At 32.0% G+C, this 21508-nt stretch overlaps 2 protein-coding genes across 14 annotated transcripts in view; one reads left to right on the top strand and one right to left on the bottom strand.

Moving 5' to 3' along the window:
* LOC134696050 (probable phosphorylase b kinase regulatory subunit alpha) overlaps positions 1-1515 on the top strand; it is a 62371-nt gene extending 60856 nt beyond the window's left edge. For all 11 annotated transcript variants that reach the window (XM_063557602.1, XM_063557612.1, XM_063557611.1 and 8 more), the window contains one exon: positions 268-1515. In XM_063557602.1, the coding sequence (XP_063413672.1) occupies positions 268-444 (177 nt within the window). In that variant the 3' untranslated portion in view covers positions 445-1515. The remainder of the gene's footprint in view (positions 1-267) is intronic.
* A 1904-nt stretch (positions 1516-3419) lies between these two features.
* LOC134697079 (uncharacterized) lies at positions 3420-17277 on the bottom strand. Of its 3 annotated transcripts, none has more exons than XM_063559112.1 (10): positions 17117-17277; positions 13972-14375; positions 13225-13358; positions 12679-12821; positions 12207-12303; positions 11646-11798; positions 11120-11292; positions 8402-8570; positions 7610-7808; positions 6476-6638 (listed from the first exon to the last, which is right to left on the bottom strand). In XM_063559112.1, the coding sequence occupies exons 1-9, from the start codon at positions 17236-17238 to the stop codon at positions 7614-7616; spliced, it is 1590 nt and encodes a 529-aa protein (XP_063415182.1). In that variant the 5' UTR covers positions 17239-17277; the 3' UTR covers positions 6476-6638; positions 7610-7613. The 3 variants fall into 3 exon arrangements, 2 of the variants coding, with proteins under 2 accessions (XP_063415183.1, XP_063415182.1); XR_010103064.1 differs by lacking the exon at positions 6476-6638 and adding an exon at positions 9489-9651; XM_063559113.1 differs by lacking the exons at positions 7610-7808; positions 8402-8570 and adding an exon at positions 9489-9651 and having other exon boundaries at positions 3420-6638.
* Between the last annotated feature and the right edge of the window lie 4231 nt (positions 17278-21508).

Genomic DNA, 21508 nt, shown 5'->3' with positions numbered 1-21508 from the left:
CACTTTCCCCATTTCCATTCTCAATTTTAAACTTGTGATTTCATCAGAAATCAGAGAAACATAGATGAGACTTTTCCACAAATTTATTCTTGATTTTCAAAAGAAAGTATCAGGGATCAGACTATCTGTCAAATACTTTAATTCTTTGCATACTGGTACATGTAAAAAAAAAAAGAAGTTCATTAAACCCTTTATCAAGATCTCACTTTGTGATCAGTCTTTGGGCCAAAATTCATTTGATTCAAGCTAATATTTATTTACTTGTAGGATATACCAAAGGACAGTGTGAAACAATGTGAAGGTCCGACAGGGATCTGTTTACATTTTTACGACAGCGCACCTAGCGGTAGATTTGGAACAATGTCTTATTTGTGCCGAGCCTTAGCAAACATTCTCCACATACCTGCAGATCATGATGGCAATGTGGAGTGCAATCTCAGTTAAAAACATAAAACTGGTTCAGTGATAACCAAAGATCTGAAACAATCCAATCTTTTAAGCATTATGTTGGCAGGATTCATGATACTGTAAACCAACTTATTTTCACGAGAGATTTATTTTCGGGACTTTCGCAAGTACAAAAATAATGCGAATATAAATCATCGCGAATATGTAAACCTTGGATCTTTCTTTATTAAACTTCATAAAATAATTTAGTAAATCGCGAAATTAAATAGCCGCAAAGTGGTCAAGAAAGGGTAAAACACGAAATAAAGTATCTGTGAAAATAAGTTGGTTTACAGTATATTGCTATTTTTTAATGTTTTAATGCACTTTGACATATTCTTTATGGCAGACCTTTTGCATTTATTTTATTCTGTAAATAACAAAGATGTATAACTTGCATAAACATGACTTTGTGGTGGTCTTCAGTATCACAGAATAACTTGTGCTTCTGCTTGTGCAATGTTTTAATGAAAAATTATCATGATGAAAATGCAAGGAAAACATAGGAATATTTTGTTTTTACAGAAATGATGGAGCTTTCACTCTATTGTAGGTCTAGTACAAACATAACTGTCATGCTTGCTCTGTTTTAATATTTTCAGCAAACATTTTTTGGTATTGTAATTAAAAATGATATCACTGGTAATTAGTACAATTGACTGCATGTAGATTTTAAACACAAACTTTGTGCTGATATCTGTTTTTAATATTTCAAATATTTTAAAGTTAAATCTCTTTTTGTGAAAGTAACCAGTGTAAAATACTTTTTGCATTGAAACACTAACGAATCTAGATAAATTGTTTAAAAAATGACATTTTTTTCTATTAACCATACATGCAATGGTATTACTTGCATAATATATAAAATGAAATTATGAAAAATTTACAATGATCAAGATGATTGTTTCTTATATAAATTAAGCTCTTTCTGGAATGTTTTTCTTTACTTGGAATATATAACGTTATTTGCTGTGTGGTTTTTACACAACCATAAATCATTATACATATTATCTATGTATTCTTATAATCATGTTACAAATGTCATAATTAAAACAATTAAATGATTAATCATGTTCTATATTAAATGCCTTTCTTTTGCAAGTTTGGGCCTATGTTAAAGTTTTTATGTCCCATTTATGGGCATTATGTTTTCTGGTCTGTCCGTCCCTCCATCTGTTTGTCCATCCGTCTGTCTGTCCCATTTCAGGTTAAAGTTTTTGGTCGAGGTAGTTTTTGATGAAATTGAAGTCTGATCAACTAAAAACTTAGTAAACATGTTCCCTTTGATATGATCATTCTGATTTTAATGCCAAATTAGTGATTTTATCCCATTTTCACGGTTCACTGACCATAAAAAATAGTGCAGATGAGACATCTGTGTACTTGGTCATGAAGTTATTGTGATTTTTACATCAATATATGTTTAGGTGATTTTTGAGTGTAGTGAAAGCTGTTTTCGGTTTATGGTAAGAAACCAGTAAATTGCGTTAATTGTGGTTCTTGTTCAGGGATTCCAAGTCTCACACATTAATTTCCCTTTGATGTAATTTTTTTTATTTGATCTTTATAATTTTGTCCAAAAACCATGCATTCATATAAAGTTGGCAGAACTGCATGTTTTATACTGGAAATGATTCATATATTTTAGAGGAAGTTTCTTTCTTTATTATATCTTTACCATCATCTAAAATGTCTCCTCTGCTTTTACACATTTATGATTGAGTCTCAAAGACATAATATGTACACCTAAACATGACATTATCAGTGACCTTGGACAATATGTTCAGGTCAGATAACTAAACATGACATTATCAGTGATCTTGGACAATATGGTCAAGGTCAGATACCTAATCATGACATTATCAGTGACCTTGGACAATATGGTCAATGTCAGATAAACCTTGCTAGATAGACATACACACCTTACAATCTTTCTATACACCAAATAGAGTTGACTTTTTGCTTACATGTAGTATCCATAAAAAGAAACTAAATCATGACAAATTAACCATGAAAATGAAGTCAAGGTCAGATGATACATGGCAGAGAAACAGGTACACCTAACAATCAATCTGTGCAACAGCCTATGCTTGTATATTGCTTATATTATCTAAGAAAAAGACAAATCTGAGAATTTAATTAGCATTTTCTAATGCATGATGAAAATGGGTACATGGTCAGATGACACATGCTGGACACACATGCACACCTTTACAATCATTCAATATACCAACTAGACCTATTGCTAATATTAACCAAGAATTATATCAAACCATGACAACTTAGAACTAACCAATGAACCATAAAAATGGGGTCACGGTCAGATGAACCCTGATAGACAGACACCTACAACTTATATGGTTAACCTATTTACTGATGTATCTGAGAAGAGAAACTACAGAATGTTAAAATTGACAAATAAACCATGAAAATGAGGTCAAGGACAAATTATACTCTTATGATAAATGTGGCCAAGCTTGATCCTAACAACACAATAGATATGAGAAGATACTAAAATAATTTACAGATAGGCAACTACATTTGAAATTAAGTGATAGCTAAGAGAAGAACACTATTGAGCTGCAAATAAAAGAAATAATGCAACCAAACTTTAAATCTATAAGCATTGTGAAATTGGAAAATCTATGTAGACCTCAAGATTATTTCTGAAACAATCCAATAGTTCTTGAGTGTGTCACAAATTGTTCTAAGGGTCAAGTTTACGAAAGGGAACATGAGTCATAGGTCTATGTAGGTTAACACCTCAAACAATCCAATTAGTTCTTTAGCCATTGGTCTATGCATGTAAATAACCCTCAAACAATTCAATTAGTTCTTGAGTGTGTCATACTGTTCTACAGGAAAATGCTTCAGAGATGGGAATATGAGTTGTTGGTCTGTATAGATTAGGTTCTATAATGTATAGATTAAGTTCAATAATGTATAGATTATACTCAAAACAAAGCAACAAGTCATTACATAAAAAGTGCTTTATTTTTCATATATGATATAAATACTGAAAAATAACAATGAGAACAGTTTAACATACATAGATTTTAGGTTTTAATAAGGCATTTACAATCTTTCATTTCTTTCACAATGCACGCTTTTTTAACTTTTAAACTATAACACATGCACTAGAAATGAATGTAACGATATGAAATTTTAAAAAAAAAAGTTCATTTCAGGATTATTTTTTTTAACATTCATTTAATAAAGTCAGAATTGGTTTATGATGACATGATATCCTATTTTATATCCTTTTATGTAAAAATCTTATCTAGCACTTATACATTTGCTGAGTATTGATATAAAATGTATTCAGATCATAAAAGACCATGTATTAAATAAAACTATTCACATTTGATCTTATTAAGTTCTATTGGTGAGGGGGATAGGACCTTTATCGGGACTCCAGGATCGGGTGTTTTTAAGCTCGGGATTTCGGGATTGACCCTTTTGGGATCCGGGAAATCTTTTTTTGAATCTCAGGACCTCGCGATTTCATGTTTTCAAAGCCCGGGATTTCGGGATTTCGTATTTTTAAGCCCGGTATTTCGGGATCAGGACCCCTCCTTCCCTCCCTCATTGGTAAAGGCATAAAAAAAAATATGTGTTAGTTTATTGCTAAAATGAGAACTCTTGAGAAATTTTGATAGCTCATTATGGGTCAAACATATTTGATAAAGAATGAAAATATTATGAAAAGCTGGTGTGATGAAATTATCATACTTAAGTATATGCCATGAAGTATTTGTAAATAAGATGGAATAAAAAGAGATGAAATGAATATTATACAGAAATATATGCCATGAATTAACAATAATATGGAAAAATTAATTTAACATATTAACATGCTAACAATGCAATAATATTTCACAGTAAAATGACATGTGCACCAAAATGCTAAATGAATGTTTAATTCAAAATGACACAATCTTGAATGACATGCCCAATGATAAAACTTCCATTCACAAAATTAGGTCTGGTAATTTCTCTACCACTGACATTCAAACCCAACTATTAAGTGAATTTTTACTTTCTAATTATTAAATGTAACTATAGTGGACTACTACATTTCTAAACTTGTGTGATTTTCAGTCATTATAATAACTTTTGTTAAGGAAAAAAAATATTCCATTACTAGGTTTATTAGGATAATTGTATGTATAATGATAACCTTTTAATTTTGTTAGTCAATCAGTGATTCATACATATTTGAATTAATAGAAAATTCTGTATCGTCAATTTGAAACATATTTTTTTTTAAATCTTGAAAAGCAACTAGTAACTCAAAATAACTCACAATCTTAAAAATTTGATAAAAAATATAAATGCTTATGAAAAAAGAAAAAGTCAACCACAACTAACACTGAAATATTCAAATGAGATAAATGCCATAACTGTGCAATAATTAATAAAGACTGACGATGGTTAAGACAACCTACCGGTATTTGGTGAACACATAAAAAAATAAAATGAACATATCATCAAAATTCAATAAATGGGCTGATTGTGCAATGGATTTCTAATAATTATGCTATATACTATATAATGATATTTACAAGATAAAGATGCATAACAAATTGCATTTTATGTAAAAAAGAGAATAGTAATGACCAATAAAAATAAAACCAACTAAATATTTTCTTTTATATTTCATATGAAATTACAAATTTTCAAACATTCACTACAAATGATTTTCAAAAATAAAATTTAACCACAGTTGTACTTTACAGTGTGAAAGCTTGACAAACTATGAAACCTAGAATTACCAACCTCTTTCATTTTAAAAACGCTTGTACCAAGGCAACTATTAGTTGTTACAATGATAAATTTAAAAGAGATTTCTTCCCAAATTTTGTCTTAAAATATATTTTGCTGCTGATTTATCAAAAAATTAAAAAAGATTTGAACTGTCAGTATTTGATATATGAAGCTGTACATTTTTTTTTAAAATTATTCAAAGGTGTACAAACTTGTCTCATTATATGTTTTTGTCATTTAGTTCAAATTACTTTCCTTTCTGAGACTATTTTGAAACAAGAGCTGTATGAACATCAGTTCAACACCAAGTATTAGAAACCTGACAATTCTTACAGTGATGATAACAATTTTATGAAAATGACACGATTTTCTTATTATTTAAATGATAAAATGTGTTAGCACTTATGGTACAATTGAATTGCCAGTTTTATGGTCAAATATAAAGTATGTTCTATTATTAAATTAAATTTGATTTTTTTAAAGGATTTATTTTCTTCTTGAAAACTCTTTTCTAGAACTATCCCATCCCCCCTAAAAAAATTGGAAAGGATGGGATATGAGAAAAAGAGATGCTTGATAGTTATAAGGTTGAAAAATTCTCCACAATCTTTTCAACATATGCATGAAGTCTGGTTCAATTAAAAGGTCTAAATGTCAACAATATCAAACCTACAAGGAATCTGGAAAAACAACAATAAAAAAAATTGTCAGAATTATGGTTCTGGTATAAACTTAATCACAAATACATTCATTTAAACAATTGATTTACAGTAAATCAGGTATTCTGGTTATAAACTTATTTTTGGCTTTTTTGAGAGCATGATTATAGTGACAAAATCCAACACACTAAAATATAAAAAGATAAAATGCCACATTTTAAATAATTAACTTCAACTTTTGATGCCCTTTCTACGTGAAGGGCTAGATGAGTACACACAAACATTTTACTTTTGATGTCTTATCTTAATGCAACATTACAATGTGTACACAACCTAATTTAACTTTACAATGAAATCCATGATGACAAAAATATGGAATTGACAAAATGTGCAAACATTTTCTACTAGATGTACTTGATGGTAAAACAACCAAATATCCCAATTTAATGTATATTTGCATACAACATAAATGTATAATAAATAAATAATTTGATCATATATGTAACATATTTACAATATAACACAGTAATTGGTATAAAAATAATTAATTATTTACATTATTTCATTCAAATACAATTTTTATAAACTGAGAATTTCTACATCTTTTTCTGTCAGTTCCCGTTTCATATGAAAGAAGTCCCTAAAGTTCGACACAGGTCCTTTATCAAATGGATTATAGAATGCACCTTTTCCATCCTTCAGGTAGTTGTATCTCTTCTGGTTAATTCTTTCATTGGAAGTTATATTAGATGTCATGTGGAAAGTCTAAAAAAGATTAAAAAAAGACATTAAAAAGATTGGTCAAAATAATTTTTGCAAAGAATATCCCTAAAGCTGGTGCTATGGGCTCTCTTAACCTTACAGTGAGATGGGAGTTTTTTTGCTGTGTGTTGAAGGCCTCACTGTGAGTTTGAGATGGATGACAGTAATAAAAGTGCTCTTCCTTTGGTTTTTGTGTTTGTTTGCTGTACTGTATTTATTTTGTATCTCGTATGGATAAATTCCAAGACTATTTCATACCATCTCAAGTCTTTCAACAAAAATCTTGTCAATTCAATTTGATGTAAATGTCTGAGACATCAGTATCGCTCTGGCATTATCCAGTGAAACAGCTTACTTTGGATTCATTTTATCAAGGGTACATAATTTTGTCAATTAAAGAATTTTTTAGTAAATATTTGATTTTTGTGGTTTTGTTATATTTTTTAATGATCGACTTCAGGTTTTTTTCCTGGTTATATTGTGCCATTGGTTTCTGTCTCAATGGCATATACTCTAACTTTTCTTTGCTTTCATTTTTTCCACCCAGCTTAGATATTGACACCTTAATAAACATTTATTCCTCACAACCAATCCACATACTGAATGTTATGAACCTATATAATGTATAGTTAGTCAGGAACAAACATTACGCTTAAAACTCTGCCTGACCCTTGAGGTCAAGGTCAAGGTCATACATCTAGTCAAATATGGTCAATGCATATTTAAAACACAATTATACTTGCAACCAATCCACACAAGTATTATTGCATGTTGATGTATAATTGCTAAGGGACAACCCTCATCCTGAAAACTTCCATCCCACCACTGGACACGAAATTGAGATCAAGATAATATGACAATCATATCTATAATATGAATTATAAGTGATGGTAGAATAAACAATTGGTAAATCTAAGCCATGATAACTTCTCAAGTAGTGTATCTGATCATGATAATCTATAAGCTGTTTTCACCTTGTCATATAGTTGTGATCATGATCTGATCAGAGATTTCTTCCTCTTGTAGAGGTTTGATATGAAAGTAATCTAGAAAATTGTTTAATATTCCTTGGTTAAAAGCATATTTTAATTTTCCATTTTCGTCCACCAGGTGTTTATATTTTTTGTGTTTGAGATACTCATTTGTAGTCAAGTTAACAGCAGCTAGCCACATCTGAAATAAGTCAATATCAAAATTGTTTTAAAAGTGATGGTATTTTTATTTTCTCAACATCTTTTTATTTTTTAAACATCTTTTCATTTTTTAAACATCTTTTCATTTATCAACTTGAATATCATTACAAAATTAAGTTCTATCCAGTACCATGAAAGACAAATTTCTATTAAAACACACTTCTTTCTGATTGATGAATTTTTCACATCTTTACATGTTTTATTGTTAAATGTTCTGACAGGAATGAAAAACAGAAAAATCAAAATATTTCATGTTAACTTATATAACAAATAAGATTCAATTAAATTTTTCAGACTTAAAAGTTAAATCATTATTTAAAGTAAAAATAGAGTGTCAAATGCATTAACATATATATACTGTGGATTCATTATTATTCACAAATACCAATTTTCAGGGATTTCATGGGTTAAGGTGAACCACAAAATCAAATATTCAACCCATGAAGTTTAAATTTTCTGTAGGCTTGTTTGCAGACAAAATCAAATATCCATGAAAATAAATTTTTCCTCAATCCAAGAAAATGTGTACCAACAAAATTAAATGAATCCACAGTGAATTCTGGTTAAACTTACCCCACCAATGAAAAGACTTCCTGCAGTAATTTCAAAGAAAACCATAATAGCCATGTATATCTTATACAGCCAGTTCCATTCCATGTAGTTATTGATAGTGTATACAGATAAAAACATGCAGATCGGACCTAATGTTCCTACACAGGTAACAAATGATATAAATGTCACTCTGAAAGAAATAAAACATTCAAATGATGATGATCAATACCATCTGGCTCCCATAATGATTTCTTACCTTTCCTGAAAAGAGTGTATTCTTAATTAAACATATATGTAAATACAAAAATAAAGAGAACCTAGTGTCACATTTTTCAAGGTAACCTGCAAGTGTGTGAATGACACGTTAAGCTTTAGTTGCAATGTAGGTAAATGTGTAGTGCAAAACATTAGTAAAATTGTGAAAAAGGTGGGATTGTGTTCAGTAGATTATGAAACATAGGATTAACAAAACTTAATGGAGAATTTGGAGTTTCAAATATGTAAAGACTAAAATTTATGAATGGCCTGTAGTTCTTTTCTCAAATCAAAGTCCAGTATGATTTTGACTGTAAAATAACATTTTTTTAACGATGTAGAAATATTTCACCTGTAAAGTGTTGGGCTTTTAAATGATTGAAATTCTAAAAAGCCTATAACCAAATTGAAACATGTGGTACATGTAATTGTTTGATAAAATAGCAGTGATGAATTAAGCAAGGCTTAAAAGGAAAACAACATTGTCTTAAGTCTAGCAGTCAATATGATTGATGAGGGAATTTGTGCATCAGTCAACAGGTGACCCCCAATACCGTGAAAAGGGGAAATATCTTCTCCTCAAATTGCGTCAATCAAAATCTATCTATTAAATAGTATTCAGGGCACAACTATCAGAATATATAACAGTATGTTTTCCTACAAAGAAAGACCAGAGTTAAAGAGTCCATGGCTAAATATTAGTTTTTAAAGTAATCTACTTGAACAACAATCTGAAACACCTTTTTTAGACTACATTTCTGAGACAAAATTAATTTTTAAAATTTTCACACACTTGCAGTCCAGGAAACAAAGTGACCTTAAGTTCCCTGGTTTATTTTATGTGACACCTTACCATCATAGATGTGACAGCTGTGACTCCTATAGTTGCTATTCCCGCCTCTATAGCCCCAATGCAAATGGCCCAATCAAATTCTTCACTTAAAAGGTAGTATGCAAAGAAATCCGTACACATCGCCAACAGAAACATTGACCAAACAAAAATGAAAAACCACTGCCTAGAATGAGAAAAAAATGTATTCAATTTAAAAAATAAATACATTTATTTCAATAAAATTTTGCATGCTTCATATAAAATTAAAATTAAATATTTAGTAATAATGTTATACTAAAGCTTAGATATCAAAGCCTAGTTTAGTCTCATAGTTTAATGCCAATGTGCCAATTTTTGTCTCAGAATTGCAGTTCTAAAGCTTAAAAAAAAGTGCCACCTAAAAAGAACTGTTATATTAACTACTTCAGATGTGAGATATCTAAAGAAAGAACAACTAATAAATTCATTGTTAGAGAAGTAAAACTAATAAATCTGTATGAAAGGTTACAAAACGAAGTTAATAATTGTTGATTAGGTTAGTGATGTTAGTTAAGTGGTACATAAATACAATACACACAAGGTGCTCCAGTGTTAGATCACTCGTCACAGTAAATATAAACTGCCAAACATTTGAATTGCTAGTAATTAAGGTTAGTATTACTCTCAGAATTGAGACAAAATTAATTCCACATTCTCGGATGAATCAGCCAGGGACCGTGAAAGCTTGATATTTAACTGCTACACCTTTTGTGTACTATAGTAAATACAACAAACAAAATTCAAATGTTCTCTAAAACATTTATCAAACAAAAATCAAACATGTTTTTTTCAATATTTTGTCATTGCGTAATTTCTCTAGTTTCATATTCAAACATTGTAATATTTTTTTCAAATGTTTGCGAAATTTTTGCATTCACCTGTTATTGTTGCAAATTCTTAGTAAGTCTATAGCCACAAAATATATGTATTTTGTTTTTACATTGACATAACTAAGACAGTAGTAAGTATAGTAGTAAATTTACTGGATATGACAGATTGCAAATGGACAAAAACACGCCTCTGGGTGCAGGAATTTCTCACTACATTGAAGACCTGTTGGTGACCTTCTGCTGTTGTTTTTTCTATGGTCGGGTTGTTGTCTCTTTGACACATTCCCCATTTTCATTCTCAGTTTTATTGTATGCATTTGTTTAAAATCAGTCTGGTGTTATCTTTTTATCATTTCTCAGATATTTTATGCTGAACCTTTTAAGCAATCAATAATCATGCAATAAAGCATTTATTTACTGCACATGCATTTGTTCCACAGACAATAAAAAGCAATAAATATTAGTATAGAAACATTTTCCACAAGATTCTCAAACCTTCAAAATAAGAAACAGCAGCTTGCAAATTGTAAAGTTTCATTTTAGAAAATTCAAATGCCAATTTTGGCCTTAGAAGAGAATCTTGTTTGAAAATAATTTGAAATTGAGAGTAAATATTTAAAAACCCATAAATGGTTTATTGTAAAAAAAAAAACATCTATTGTTTGCAAGTACAGAAATTTTATGAAAAAATTTCCCTAAGAATCTGGAACCCATATTAAGTACTTCAAAGTATACAAGAAAACATTTTTTTTTAAATCACCAGAGAGTATTAACAAAACTTACCTATTTTTATATCCTACACAGTTGTATATATATGGACAGTGATGATCAAAAACTTTAATGCATCTATTACAAACTCTACAATGTTTGGATCGTAGCGGCTTTACGAGGCGGCATGTGTGACACAATCGACTTAATGGATTCTCTCCTTGTTTCCACTCATCAAAATGTGCAACCTACAAAAATGTAATGTCATTAATAACGAATATTTGTTTTCTTTTCCTTGAAAGTCTAAACCAAGTAAGGATTTTTTTAATTTGGTTCATTTAATTGTCCTTTCAGAAGTTAAAAGGCAATCTATAATTTCATTATACATACATGTTGTACTATAAAATGAAAATAAGATAATTGTTGTGGGTTAAATTTAGGATGTTGTTAGCCAATCGTAACAATTATGTGTTCCTTTTCAAAACATTATCCAAAGTAATATTTGATTCTTAAACATTGAATAGATATGTTTTTTGTTCAGTTTTTTAAATGCTTAGACCAAAAATTCTGTTTAATTACTACAGATCTAGAAACAACTTACCTGTTTAATAGCTAAATCATACTCTGGTACATTTCTAGGAAGATAACCAGGATCTGTCGTACTGGCATGGAACAATGAAAACCACATGACTATGTTCAGTATGAAGAATATTATATGTAATACCATAAGGTCATACCATGTGTACGGTAAACACTGTAAAATACACAAAATATATATGTAATACCATAAGGTCATACCATGTGTACTTAAACACTAAAAAATACATAAAACTAGAAGTTATGGAGTAACATATGTACAGTATAATCTAAAACACTGTCAAATACACAAACTTATATTTTATAAGAATAACATGTGTACAGTATCTGAAACACTGAAAAATACACAAAATTAATCTTTATTATGCCTTTTTAGAACAACGTCAAAACAGCATACATGATTATCCAAGATTCATAATATAATATGTTGTCACATTTGAAACGGAAGTTGTGCATGATTTAACACCTTGTAAAAGTAAACAGACTTTTATACTCATTATAAAAAATATACATCCTCTGAAGTGAAAATTCACCTGAATCATCATTCCTTTAATAACAGACTTACCTTTATTATATACATAGGATAACCCCAGCATAACACGTTCACCATGAAAAACAAGATGGCTACTTTACTGTTCCCTGGGGGACCAAATGCTATAGATCTGAAATATTAAACCTTGCTTATAAATTTCTTACAGTTCAGTATAGTTCTAGTTAGGCATGTAACATATAACTTGTTTTGAAAGAAATAAAACTTACTAGATAATGATATGTAGTTAAAAATTCATTGAAAAGAATTTGGTTACTTATTTTTATTTGATAGTTTGATTAAAGACTGTCCTCACATTCACCAAATAAATTTCTCAACTTAATTATAAACTGCTGGATTTAATTATGTTTGTTTATAAATTGAATTATCTTTGAACTAAAAAAAAATTCTCAGGATTTTCAACTTTGGTTAATAAATTCAAAGATGTCTGTCCATAGCTAGCTGCAAATTAATAGCAAAAATAATTTATACATATATGAATACTTACAACAGATCTAATTTAGGTATAAAACTATTTTTAGATTTAATCTGTCTTCGCAGATACTCTATGACATCTTGATGCTTTCTACCAGAGGCTAGCATCAGTGGGGTTTTTCCATTTTTGTCTTTAAGATCTAACTCAGCACCGTCCTAAAGCAAAAAACAAAGAACATTTATTAAGAATCAAGATGTTTCAATGTCTTCTGCAACATGGAACTCATTTGTGTACAATCTTTTGACAAGAAGAATTCATAATTTCAGTGTGAAATCATCATTTCAATTAATAATGGCCATTTTAATGTTTTAACTAACAAAATTCACCAATATAAACTGACCATCACAAAAAAGCACAATAGTATTAAACAGTGGCGGATCCAGGAATTTTCATAAGTGGGGGCCCACTGACTGACCTAAGAGGGGGCCCGCTCCAGTCACGCTTCAGTGATAAGCAACCAATTTTTTTCCCAAATCCGCCTCTGTTAAAACTCAGGCATTAAAATACCAATCAAACAATCATCAAGTGATAAAGGAACAGGTCTTTCTATTTACTTACCTGTTCACATAATTCTTTGACTGACGTTAGATTACCATTAATACAAGATAAATGTAGTGATGTTTGTCCATAGTTATCTCTCTGTCGAGGATTAAAACCAGAATATATCAACAATCTCATTAATTCATTTTGTCCTGAAAAAGTAGATTTTCTTCATAATGTACATTGTATAATACAATAATAATTCTTTTTTTTTAAAGATTTTTCACATTATACTTCATTTCAAATCTTGACATGCATGCTTACTTTCAAACTTAGCCATTGTGAACAGTTCATAAGAGTGTGTCAGTGTACATATAGGTGATGCTTTATCTTGAACATAAAGATTAAGAACTTCTCTTGCCGTCAATGTCAACAAATCTGTTGTATACCACACCATAATCAAGTCGCTCCTACTAAAAATGTACTACATATTTGCCCATATTTCGGAGAATTGATAGCCATGCTTAAATCAACATTATTTGGACTATGTTGGATGGTTGTCAGATGTCTCCTCGGCAATCATACCACATCTCTTTAATTAATAAAGTGGTGTGTAAATGACTACACAATTCATACATGTCATTGTGTATTAGGTGTACTATTACAATTTTTCTGTACTAAATTACACACAAATCTTCATGTACATATTTATCAAATGTATACCATTAAAAGCTGCTTATGTAAAATCATTTTGAAGAAAACACAATATGTTATATATGCATGCTCAGCTATGTTATCACCATGATATTTATATTAAATGTCTACCTTTAAATGCTGCCCAATGTAATGCGTTGTCTCCATCCCTGTCTACTATCTGTAGCCTTGCACCTTTACCCATTAGGTAACCAGCTAACATTGTATGTCCATATTGAGCTGCCACTATTAATGGTGTACACCCTTTATTATCAACAACATCTATAGAAACACCTGCCTGGAGTAAAATGTCAACTATTGCTACATGTCCGTTTACACATGCCCAATGAATTGGACGAGCTCCTAGTTCATTATTACTGGCCTCATCAACAGGGCCTTTGTTGTCTAAGATGAATCGAAGTATAACAGTGTGGCCTCCAAGGCATGCCCAATGGGCAGGAGTGTGGCCTTTATCATCTCGGAGTGAGAAAACTGAGGGTCCATCTTCAGCTGCTGTTTGAACTGGTACCAACATACTGAAACAAGAATCACAGTTTTTTTAATGTAAAGACATTTTTTTAACATGTTTAATGTACATGTACATCCAAAAACATGAGATATTAACAAAATGACAGTTAAGTATATTCATAACGGTGGTGAAAACTGAATCAAATAATATCACATTTCACAAAAAAATTGAAATCTACAATGTAGACCATGTACAAAATATTAGAGTTACCCCCACCACCACTAGAAGCAAAACAAAATGTGATAGGTGATTGCTTTGCATTAAAAATCTCAAGTCTTTAAAAATACAGTAGCCAATTGTGGTCCTAAAATAAAAATACATGTCACATTGTGTTCAAATTGTTGGTTTTCAAACATGAACAACCAAATATATACAATGTACATTGTACAATGTACAATGATGTATACATTTTGATAAGAACTCTTTTTGGTACAACGATGATTCACTGACAAAAATGTACATTTTATTGTCTCTTTGGCCATAATAACATATTCCACATTTCCATTCTCAATTCTATTATTTCATGATCCCAATGTAGAACTTTTAATGAGCATTTTTCTTTCAAATGATAATTGATAGTGAATTCAATTCATTGTCTTTTAAATTAGTAATACAATATTGATCTGCATTGGCAGATGGCATTCTAAAACATTCTGTAAAAAGTGTCTACAGTAAAATGTGTCCCTCACATTTACAAATAAAATCAGGTCTTTCACATGATGTTCATTGATTTTATTTAGAGACATTTCAGTTTTTAATTTTTATTTGAATAGTAATCTAATTTTTTGCAGATATAAACAAAGAAGCTATATGCTTCTCGGTCCAACTAAAAAGCGCCCTAGAGAGCCCTGGAAAAGAAGAATTGCCTGGAGAAGAAAATTATAATATAATAATATTTTAAAACAATATTTTTTTCCAGGAAAAAAATAATCATTGCTTGTTTTGTCCTTAATATAAATGGGGATATGTACTATGCTACATGTGTTGTTGCAGTTTAACATTTTGATTTCAAAATGGTATGTAAGTAAGTAAATAAATATAAATAAGAATATATAGAAGAATCATGAACGATATTGTCCTCTATTAAAACGTATATTTTGTTATTTAAAAATAATCAGTGACTGAGGTGTTATATTTTCGCAACTGCATTCATGGTGAACACTTTTCTAAGCAGATACTGATACAGATTTATTATATCTTTTTATATATATACTTCATGAGTATAAAACTTAAACTGTTTTTAAATGGATTTGCTTATCAGGGTTTTAATGCTGTTTTTAATTTAAACCAAACTCCTGCTTTTTGCCCCCTACGGTACATGTATAGTACTGCTTTATTTGCTGATCTATTATGTGTAACTCTTTTTATTTTGTTTAAATTAATATTTATCAGTGAAATTTAAGTTGTTTTCTTTTACATTTCAATTTGATGTCTTACTTTTTATGAATCTTATAAATTGTCTCATGCCAATAAAATATTTTTTATATTTTCCCCGGGCGCCTTTTCTTTTTCTGAGGCGCCATATTTTCTTCCCCGGGCTCATTTTCTTTTCCCCAGGCGCTTTTTCTTCACCCGTGCGCATTTTAGTAGGACCCTGCTTCTTGTAAATTTTAAATGTTTATTGCTTTTACCATAGTCGGAGATTACTCTGACGTCCGACGGCTGTTTAGCCAGACAAGCTGGGGCCGTGGGACGTCAGAGCTTGTCCCATATCAAAAAGTGGATATTTGCCCACCCAAAATAGATGCGCTGCTTCCTCGCTTCTGGAGTGAAAAATGTTAAAATATAGAGTAATAAAGATTTGGCAGGTAGGTGAAACTTACATAAATGAAGAGATAAATGAAAACTGAAGAGATTGATGCCCGATTTATATAATTCAAAGGCCCTCAGTCAGCTCCAGAAGCGAGGAAGCAGCGCATCTATTCTGGGTGGGCAAATATCCACTTTTTGATATGGGACAAGCTCTGACGTCCCACGGCCCCAGCTTGTCTGGCTAAACAGCCGTCGGACGTCAGAGTAATCTCAGACTACTTTTACCATAAAAAAAACCCACATCATCCAAAAATAATAATAAAAGTTAAATGAACAAAAAAATAAGTGTGTCTTTGAAGTTTTCGTTTGCACTGTCCAAATTAGTCCAAATAATTATGACGTCTGGCAAGGCAATTTTAATTTTTTTTCTGGGACGCCTTCCTACAACTTCATAGGAAGGCGTCCCAGAAAAAAAATAAAATAGCCTTGCCAGACGTCATAATTATTTGGACTATGTCCAAGTATGATTTAGTTTTTGTGGTATTGTCTCTTTGACAAATTGTTTGACCCATTCACCATTTCCTTTTTCATGATTTTATTAACAATGATTAATGCAGACATGGCAGAAACTGCAATATAATTTGAAAATGACACAGAGCATTTCACTAATATAGTGCAATCAATCAGCTTATCTCAATTTAGCTATACAAGCTCAAAATGTAGCTATCATTGAACATGTTGAACCTGGTAAATGACTAGCAACATAGTAAACAAACAGTCATTTCTAAATTTAAACAACAATTATGGATACGTTTTTATTGATTTATTTGACAAGTAAAATCCCTTAAATTTGATTATTGGTTGCTTCACTTTACAACATTCTATGTGTAACATAAACATTAGTGCAACATGTAAAACAAATAGATTCAGATGATGTGCAAGAGAGAGAGAAAGACGGATGTGTGCGATTTGGTTGGATTTATATGTTGAAATTACCCAGATTTGATTGCATCAAATATTGGATGATTAGGAGGACTTTTGCCATCTTTGGTCGCACTTTCTGTCTCCCCAGGACCATGTTTATGGTCTCTGGAGGCTGGTGTTTGGTTAGTTGACATGTTTCCTTTCCGAGATGTTCCAACATGTACATAAATTATTTGACGGATTTACAGACGGAACGAAACGTATCGGCCACATACAAATTCGCCCTCAGGTTGCTTCGGCCTCTCTAACCGTACGTCCACAGTCATTTCGGTCTTACATGTGCTTTCTCCTATAATGCATTCAACTGGTATGATATGGTATAACAAAATATGCGAGAGTTTGCCTACAACGCAGAGATTAATTAGAACAGCACAGCGTGAGTTTATAAAAACAACATTAAAACCAACCCAAAACGCTTTTGGTCCTATGTAAAAAGTAAGAAGCAAGAACCAGCTGAAATATCACCTCTTTTGAATAAAGATGTTTTTTTACACAGCGACAGTCATTCCAAAGCTGAAATCCTGAACCACCAATTTCAATCTGTGTACACAGAAGAGGACTTAACCACTATGCCTGATAAAGACCCAAGCCCATATGAAAGCATGAATGACATCCGGATCAATGAAGTTGGCATCATCAAGCTATTGAAAGGACTTAATCAATACAAAGCGTCTGGTCCAGACCAAATACCAACCCCGTTTCTGAAAACATGTGCAGCTGAGATCTCACCAGCACTCACTCTACTATTCCAGTATTCCATCAACTCAGGGACGTTCCATTAGACGGGAGAGAAGCTCTTATTACAGCACTTTTTAAGAAAGGAGAGCGCAACGTTCCATCAAATTACAGACCAGTGTCCCTTACATCAGTTGTCAGCAAAGTTCTTGAACATGTCGTTCATTCAACCATCATGAGACATCTAGATAATTTCAAGATTCTGACAGATTGCCAACATGGATTCCGCTCCAAAAGATCATGTGAATCACAGTTGATTTCAACCATCCAAGGAATAGCAGAAAAACTGAAAACAGCGGGAGAGATCAGGTTGACATAATACTACTGGATTTTGCCAAGGCTTTCGACAAAGTGCCACACCAATGCCGTTTTGTACAAGCTAGGTTTTTATGGAATTAGAGGTAACACCCTAAAATGGATTTCATCATTTTTGTCATCTCGAACTCAAAGAGTGATAGTAGAAGGCTCTACATCAGAGAAGCTAGAGGTTCTGTCTGGAGTTTCTCAAGGCATTGTCCTAGGTCCCCTCTTGTTCCTGGTATACATTAACGACCTGCCTGACACAGTATCATCTTCTGCAGTTCGCCTTTTTGCCGATGACAGCTTGTTAAATAAGCACATCAGGAATCAAGCAGATGCAATTAACCTTCAACAAGACCTGACTGCTCTAGAGCAATGGGGACGTGTATGGCAGATCTCTATGAGCTTTCACCCTGCTAAATGCAGAGTCATCAGAATAGGCACCAACCGAAAAAACATCTTGGAGACACAGTACCACCTACATGGACACCAACTCGAAGTTGTGGACAGCAGCAAATACCTTGGTGGTACTCTTAGCGAAGACTTAACTTGGAAAAAGCACGCAGAGATAACAGCAGCCAAAGCATCAAGAACTCTAGGATTCTTGTGCGGCAACTTCAGGGACTGTAACAAAATAGTCCGAGAAACAACCTACAGATCCATGGTCCGACCATCATTGGAATATGCGTCTGCTGTGTGGGACCCATACAAAGTGGAAGAGATAAACCGACTAGACAAAGTGCAAAGAAGAGGACCCCGTTATGTCTGTAATAACTACAGAGTCAAAACTCCTGGATGTGTCACCAACATGATTCATCTTCTGAAGTGGGAATCATTACAAGATCGATGTTAGAACCATCGCCTATTGATCATGTACAATTAAGGCCATCAATGGTATGATTTCCATACCAGAAGCCAACAGTATCATCAACAAAAGTGACACCAGAACCAGAGGGGCAAACAGATTGAGGCAGATCTACACCAAAACAGAAGTGTACCGACAATCCTTCTTTCCTCGCACTATCCAGAATTGGAACCAGCTATCAACAACGGTGACCAACTTAACCACTCTAGACGACTTCAAGGCCAGCCTCCATGCAGCAGCGGCACTGAGGACAACCACATAAACCACCATTTGATGTAGATAGTTTTAACTGTAAATACTAGCTTTTTATTTGTACATATACAACCTGTGTGGAGAGTGGCTCTCGTCTCGTAGTAGTCGTCTACGACTCCTGACCATTATTGGAAGTTGATGATGATGGTGTATATCTTGTGATAGATTCAAAACTGAATAAAAATGTAAGACTTTGAAAGCCTCAGCCAAGATCAAGTTTATTTCTGGTTGTGAAAAAAGGATGAAATTTGTTGGATAGTCATATTTTGTTAAATTATAGATCACATTTTATCAACAAGTATATTATCTTGATTATAAAATGTTGTTTTGATAGTGAAATTTACGAATATTTTTATAACATTCTTTATTAAAATAAAATACATCTTTATCTTCATCACTATGCAATATAAGGGACCTATAAAATAATGATTGAAATGTCTTCTTTTTTTTTTAAATCCTCCCTTTTGTATAAAAACCATGGCCAAATCGACTTGACAAAGTATAACCAAACTCAGTGGCAATGTTCACGACCGAAACGACTGTTGCCGAACTGGCAGCATGGCCGAAATGACTGTTGCCAAAACTTCCTGCATCGAAATACAGAGATAGGTCAACAATGAGAGTAAACTGGTCCGCCGTTCCATCTATAGCTTTGCACCGAAGGTCAGTGTAGCCTGAGACTACTATAGTAGTCTCAGGTGTAGCGATAAGTGAACACAACAGGGGTCCAGTTTACAATGAGAGACACCATGACAAATAGTAGTCTCAGTTCAACACCACGTAAAACGGCGACGTCATTTACATTATATGGGGATGTGGAATGATTGCTATAATGAGATATTTTAACTATCCAACATTGTCCAATTACATCCATATATGCCTAATCGATAATTCCAAGTGGCATTACTCGTTCAGAAAAAACGATGAACAAAGGTGCGTGCTTCTAAAAGACATTCTTGAGCATTCAAGCAGCTAACCGAGCCTCGACATATAATCATTGTATTATGATGTTTTTGTATCTTGCCTGACAAGGGCCCATGATTGGTATAATAAAATAATGTCTAATGTCTATACTAGTATATAGAAGAAATCTTGCATCAGCCATCATGATCTCCACAAGCAAACATCGATTAGTTTCCATCTCAAACTAGCAATTTACAAATTGTACTTGTAACCATTTCTTAATAGATCTCCAAAAAAATATCAATTATAATGTATTTCCCTAAAATAATAAAATTGCGTCCCACTGTCATCAATAAAATAAGTAAACACAATAAACTTCTTGGAGGATGTGCATGGCTACATTCAATAACATACATCTAAATAATAAATAATTAGAGGTCCTTTTGGAGGTCTTCCAGTACCAGACGGTATAGTGTCGTAAGTGAAACAGCACGTGCATGGATGGTTAGGATTTGATATGATCTACTTTTAAAATAATTGGGATAAGCGTCTTTAGAATGTGGACTGTTGGAAAATTTCCTCAAATTCGTACAAGTGGTTATCAAATATAGTCGACAAAAAAATGTTTGATTATAATTGTTTGTATTAAACTGTATCTTATATCTTAGATACAATAACGAACGTGATAGTGACCATTTGCCCAGTCTGGCCCTACCAGTTTTCATTTGAAATTGTCGTTATATGTTTGTCATTGCTTTTTTCTCTCGCCAAGAACAATGCATTCATATTAAAAGTTATTGAACTCCATTTTACTCAACCAGCTCAATCTGCTATTTAAATAAATATCCTGGTGGTATCTATTAAACATGTTAAAAATTGGTTTCCAATATATAAACAAAATGGAGATGTTGGGTATATCTTCACAAATGTACAAGAGGATCTGGATGGGTAATACAGAATAAAAAATACGGATACAAATAAAACTAGATGTGTCAAAGCGACACGAAGGGTCCCGTCTCCAAAAGATGAAAAATCTGCAATTTCAATAACACATGTGAACACAAACATGATGGTAGTCTCACATATAAACAAATCAGCTCAAAATCTGGTGGCGTTTAGAAAAATGTCTGATGATATCTGTCATTTCCTACAATTTTCAAAGTTGTAATCCCTTAATTTTAGAAAAAAAAATAACGTAGCGGAATGGAATGGAAACTTTTAACTTGATCTGCAACTCATAACCAATATCTGAAAGCGTTTAGAAAAAAATTCTGCATAACTGTGATTTTAAACAATTTATCAAAGTCTGTAATTTCGTGTGATTTTAAACAATTTATCATAGACTGTAA

Source organism: Mytilus trossulus, chromosome 14, assembly GCF_036588685.1.
Source record: "Mytilus trossulus isolate FHL-02 chromosome 14, PNRI_Mtr1.1.1.hap1, whole genome shotgun sequence".
Lineage (NCBI taxonomy): Eukaryota > Metazoa > Mollusca > Bivalvia > Mytilida > Mytilidae > Mytilus > Mytilus trossulus.
Note: the sequence above shows the minus strand (reverse complement) of the source record. Positions and strands in the feature narration are given on the sequence as shown.

Bases quoted from the DNA above. Each gene is read 5' to 3' on its own strand.
- LOC134697079 (XM_063559112.1), bottom strand. From the start codon at position 17,238: ATGTCAACTAACCAAACACCAGCCTCCAGAGACCATAAACATGGTCCT. The intron at 11,799-12,206 runs GTAAGTCTGTTA...TGTATTTTACAG, and splicing joins ATCCTATGTATATAATAAAG to TGTTTACCGTACACATGGTA. The intron at 8,571-11,119 runs GTAAGTTTTGTT...TATTTCTTTCAG, and splicing joins TGTGTAGGATATAAAAATAG to AGTGACATTTATATCATTTG.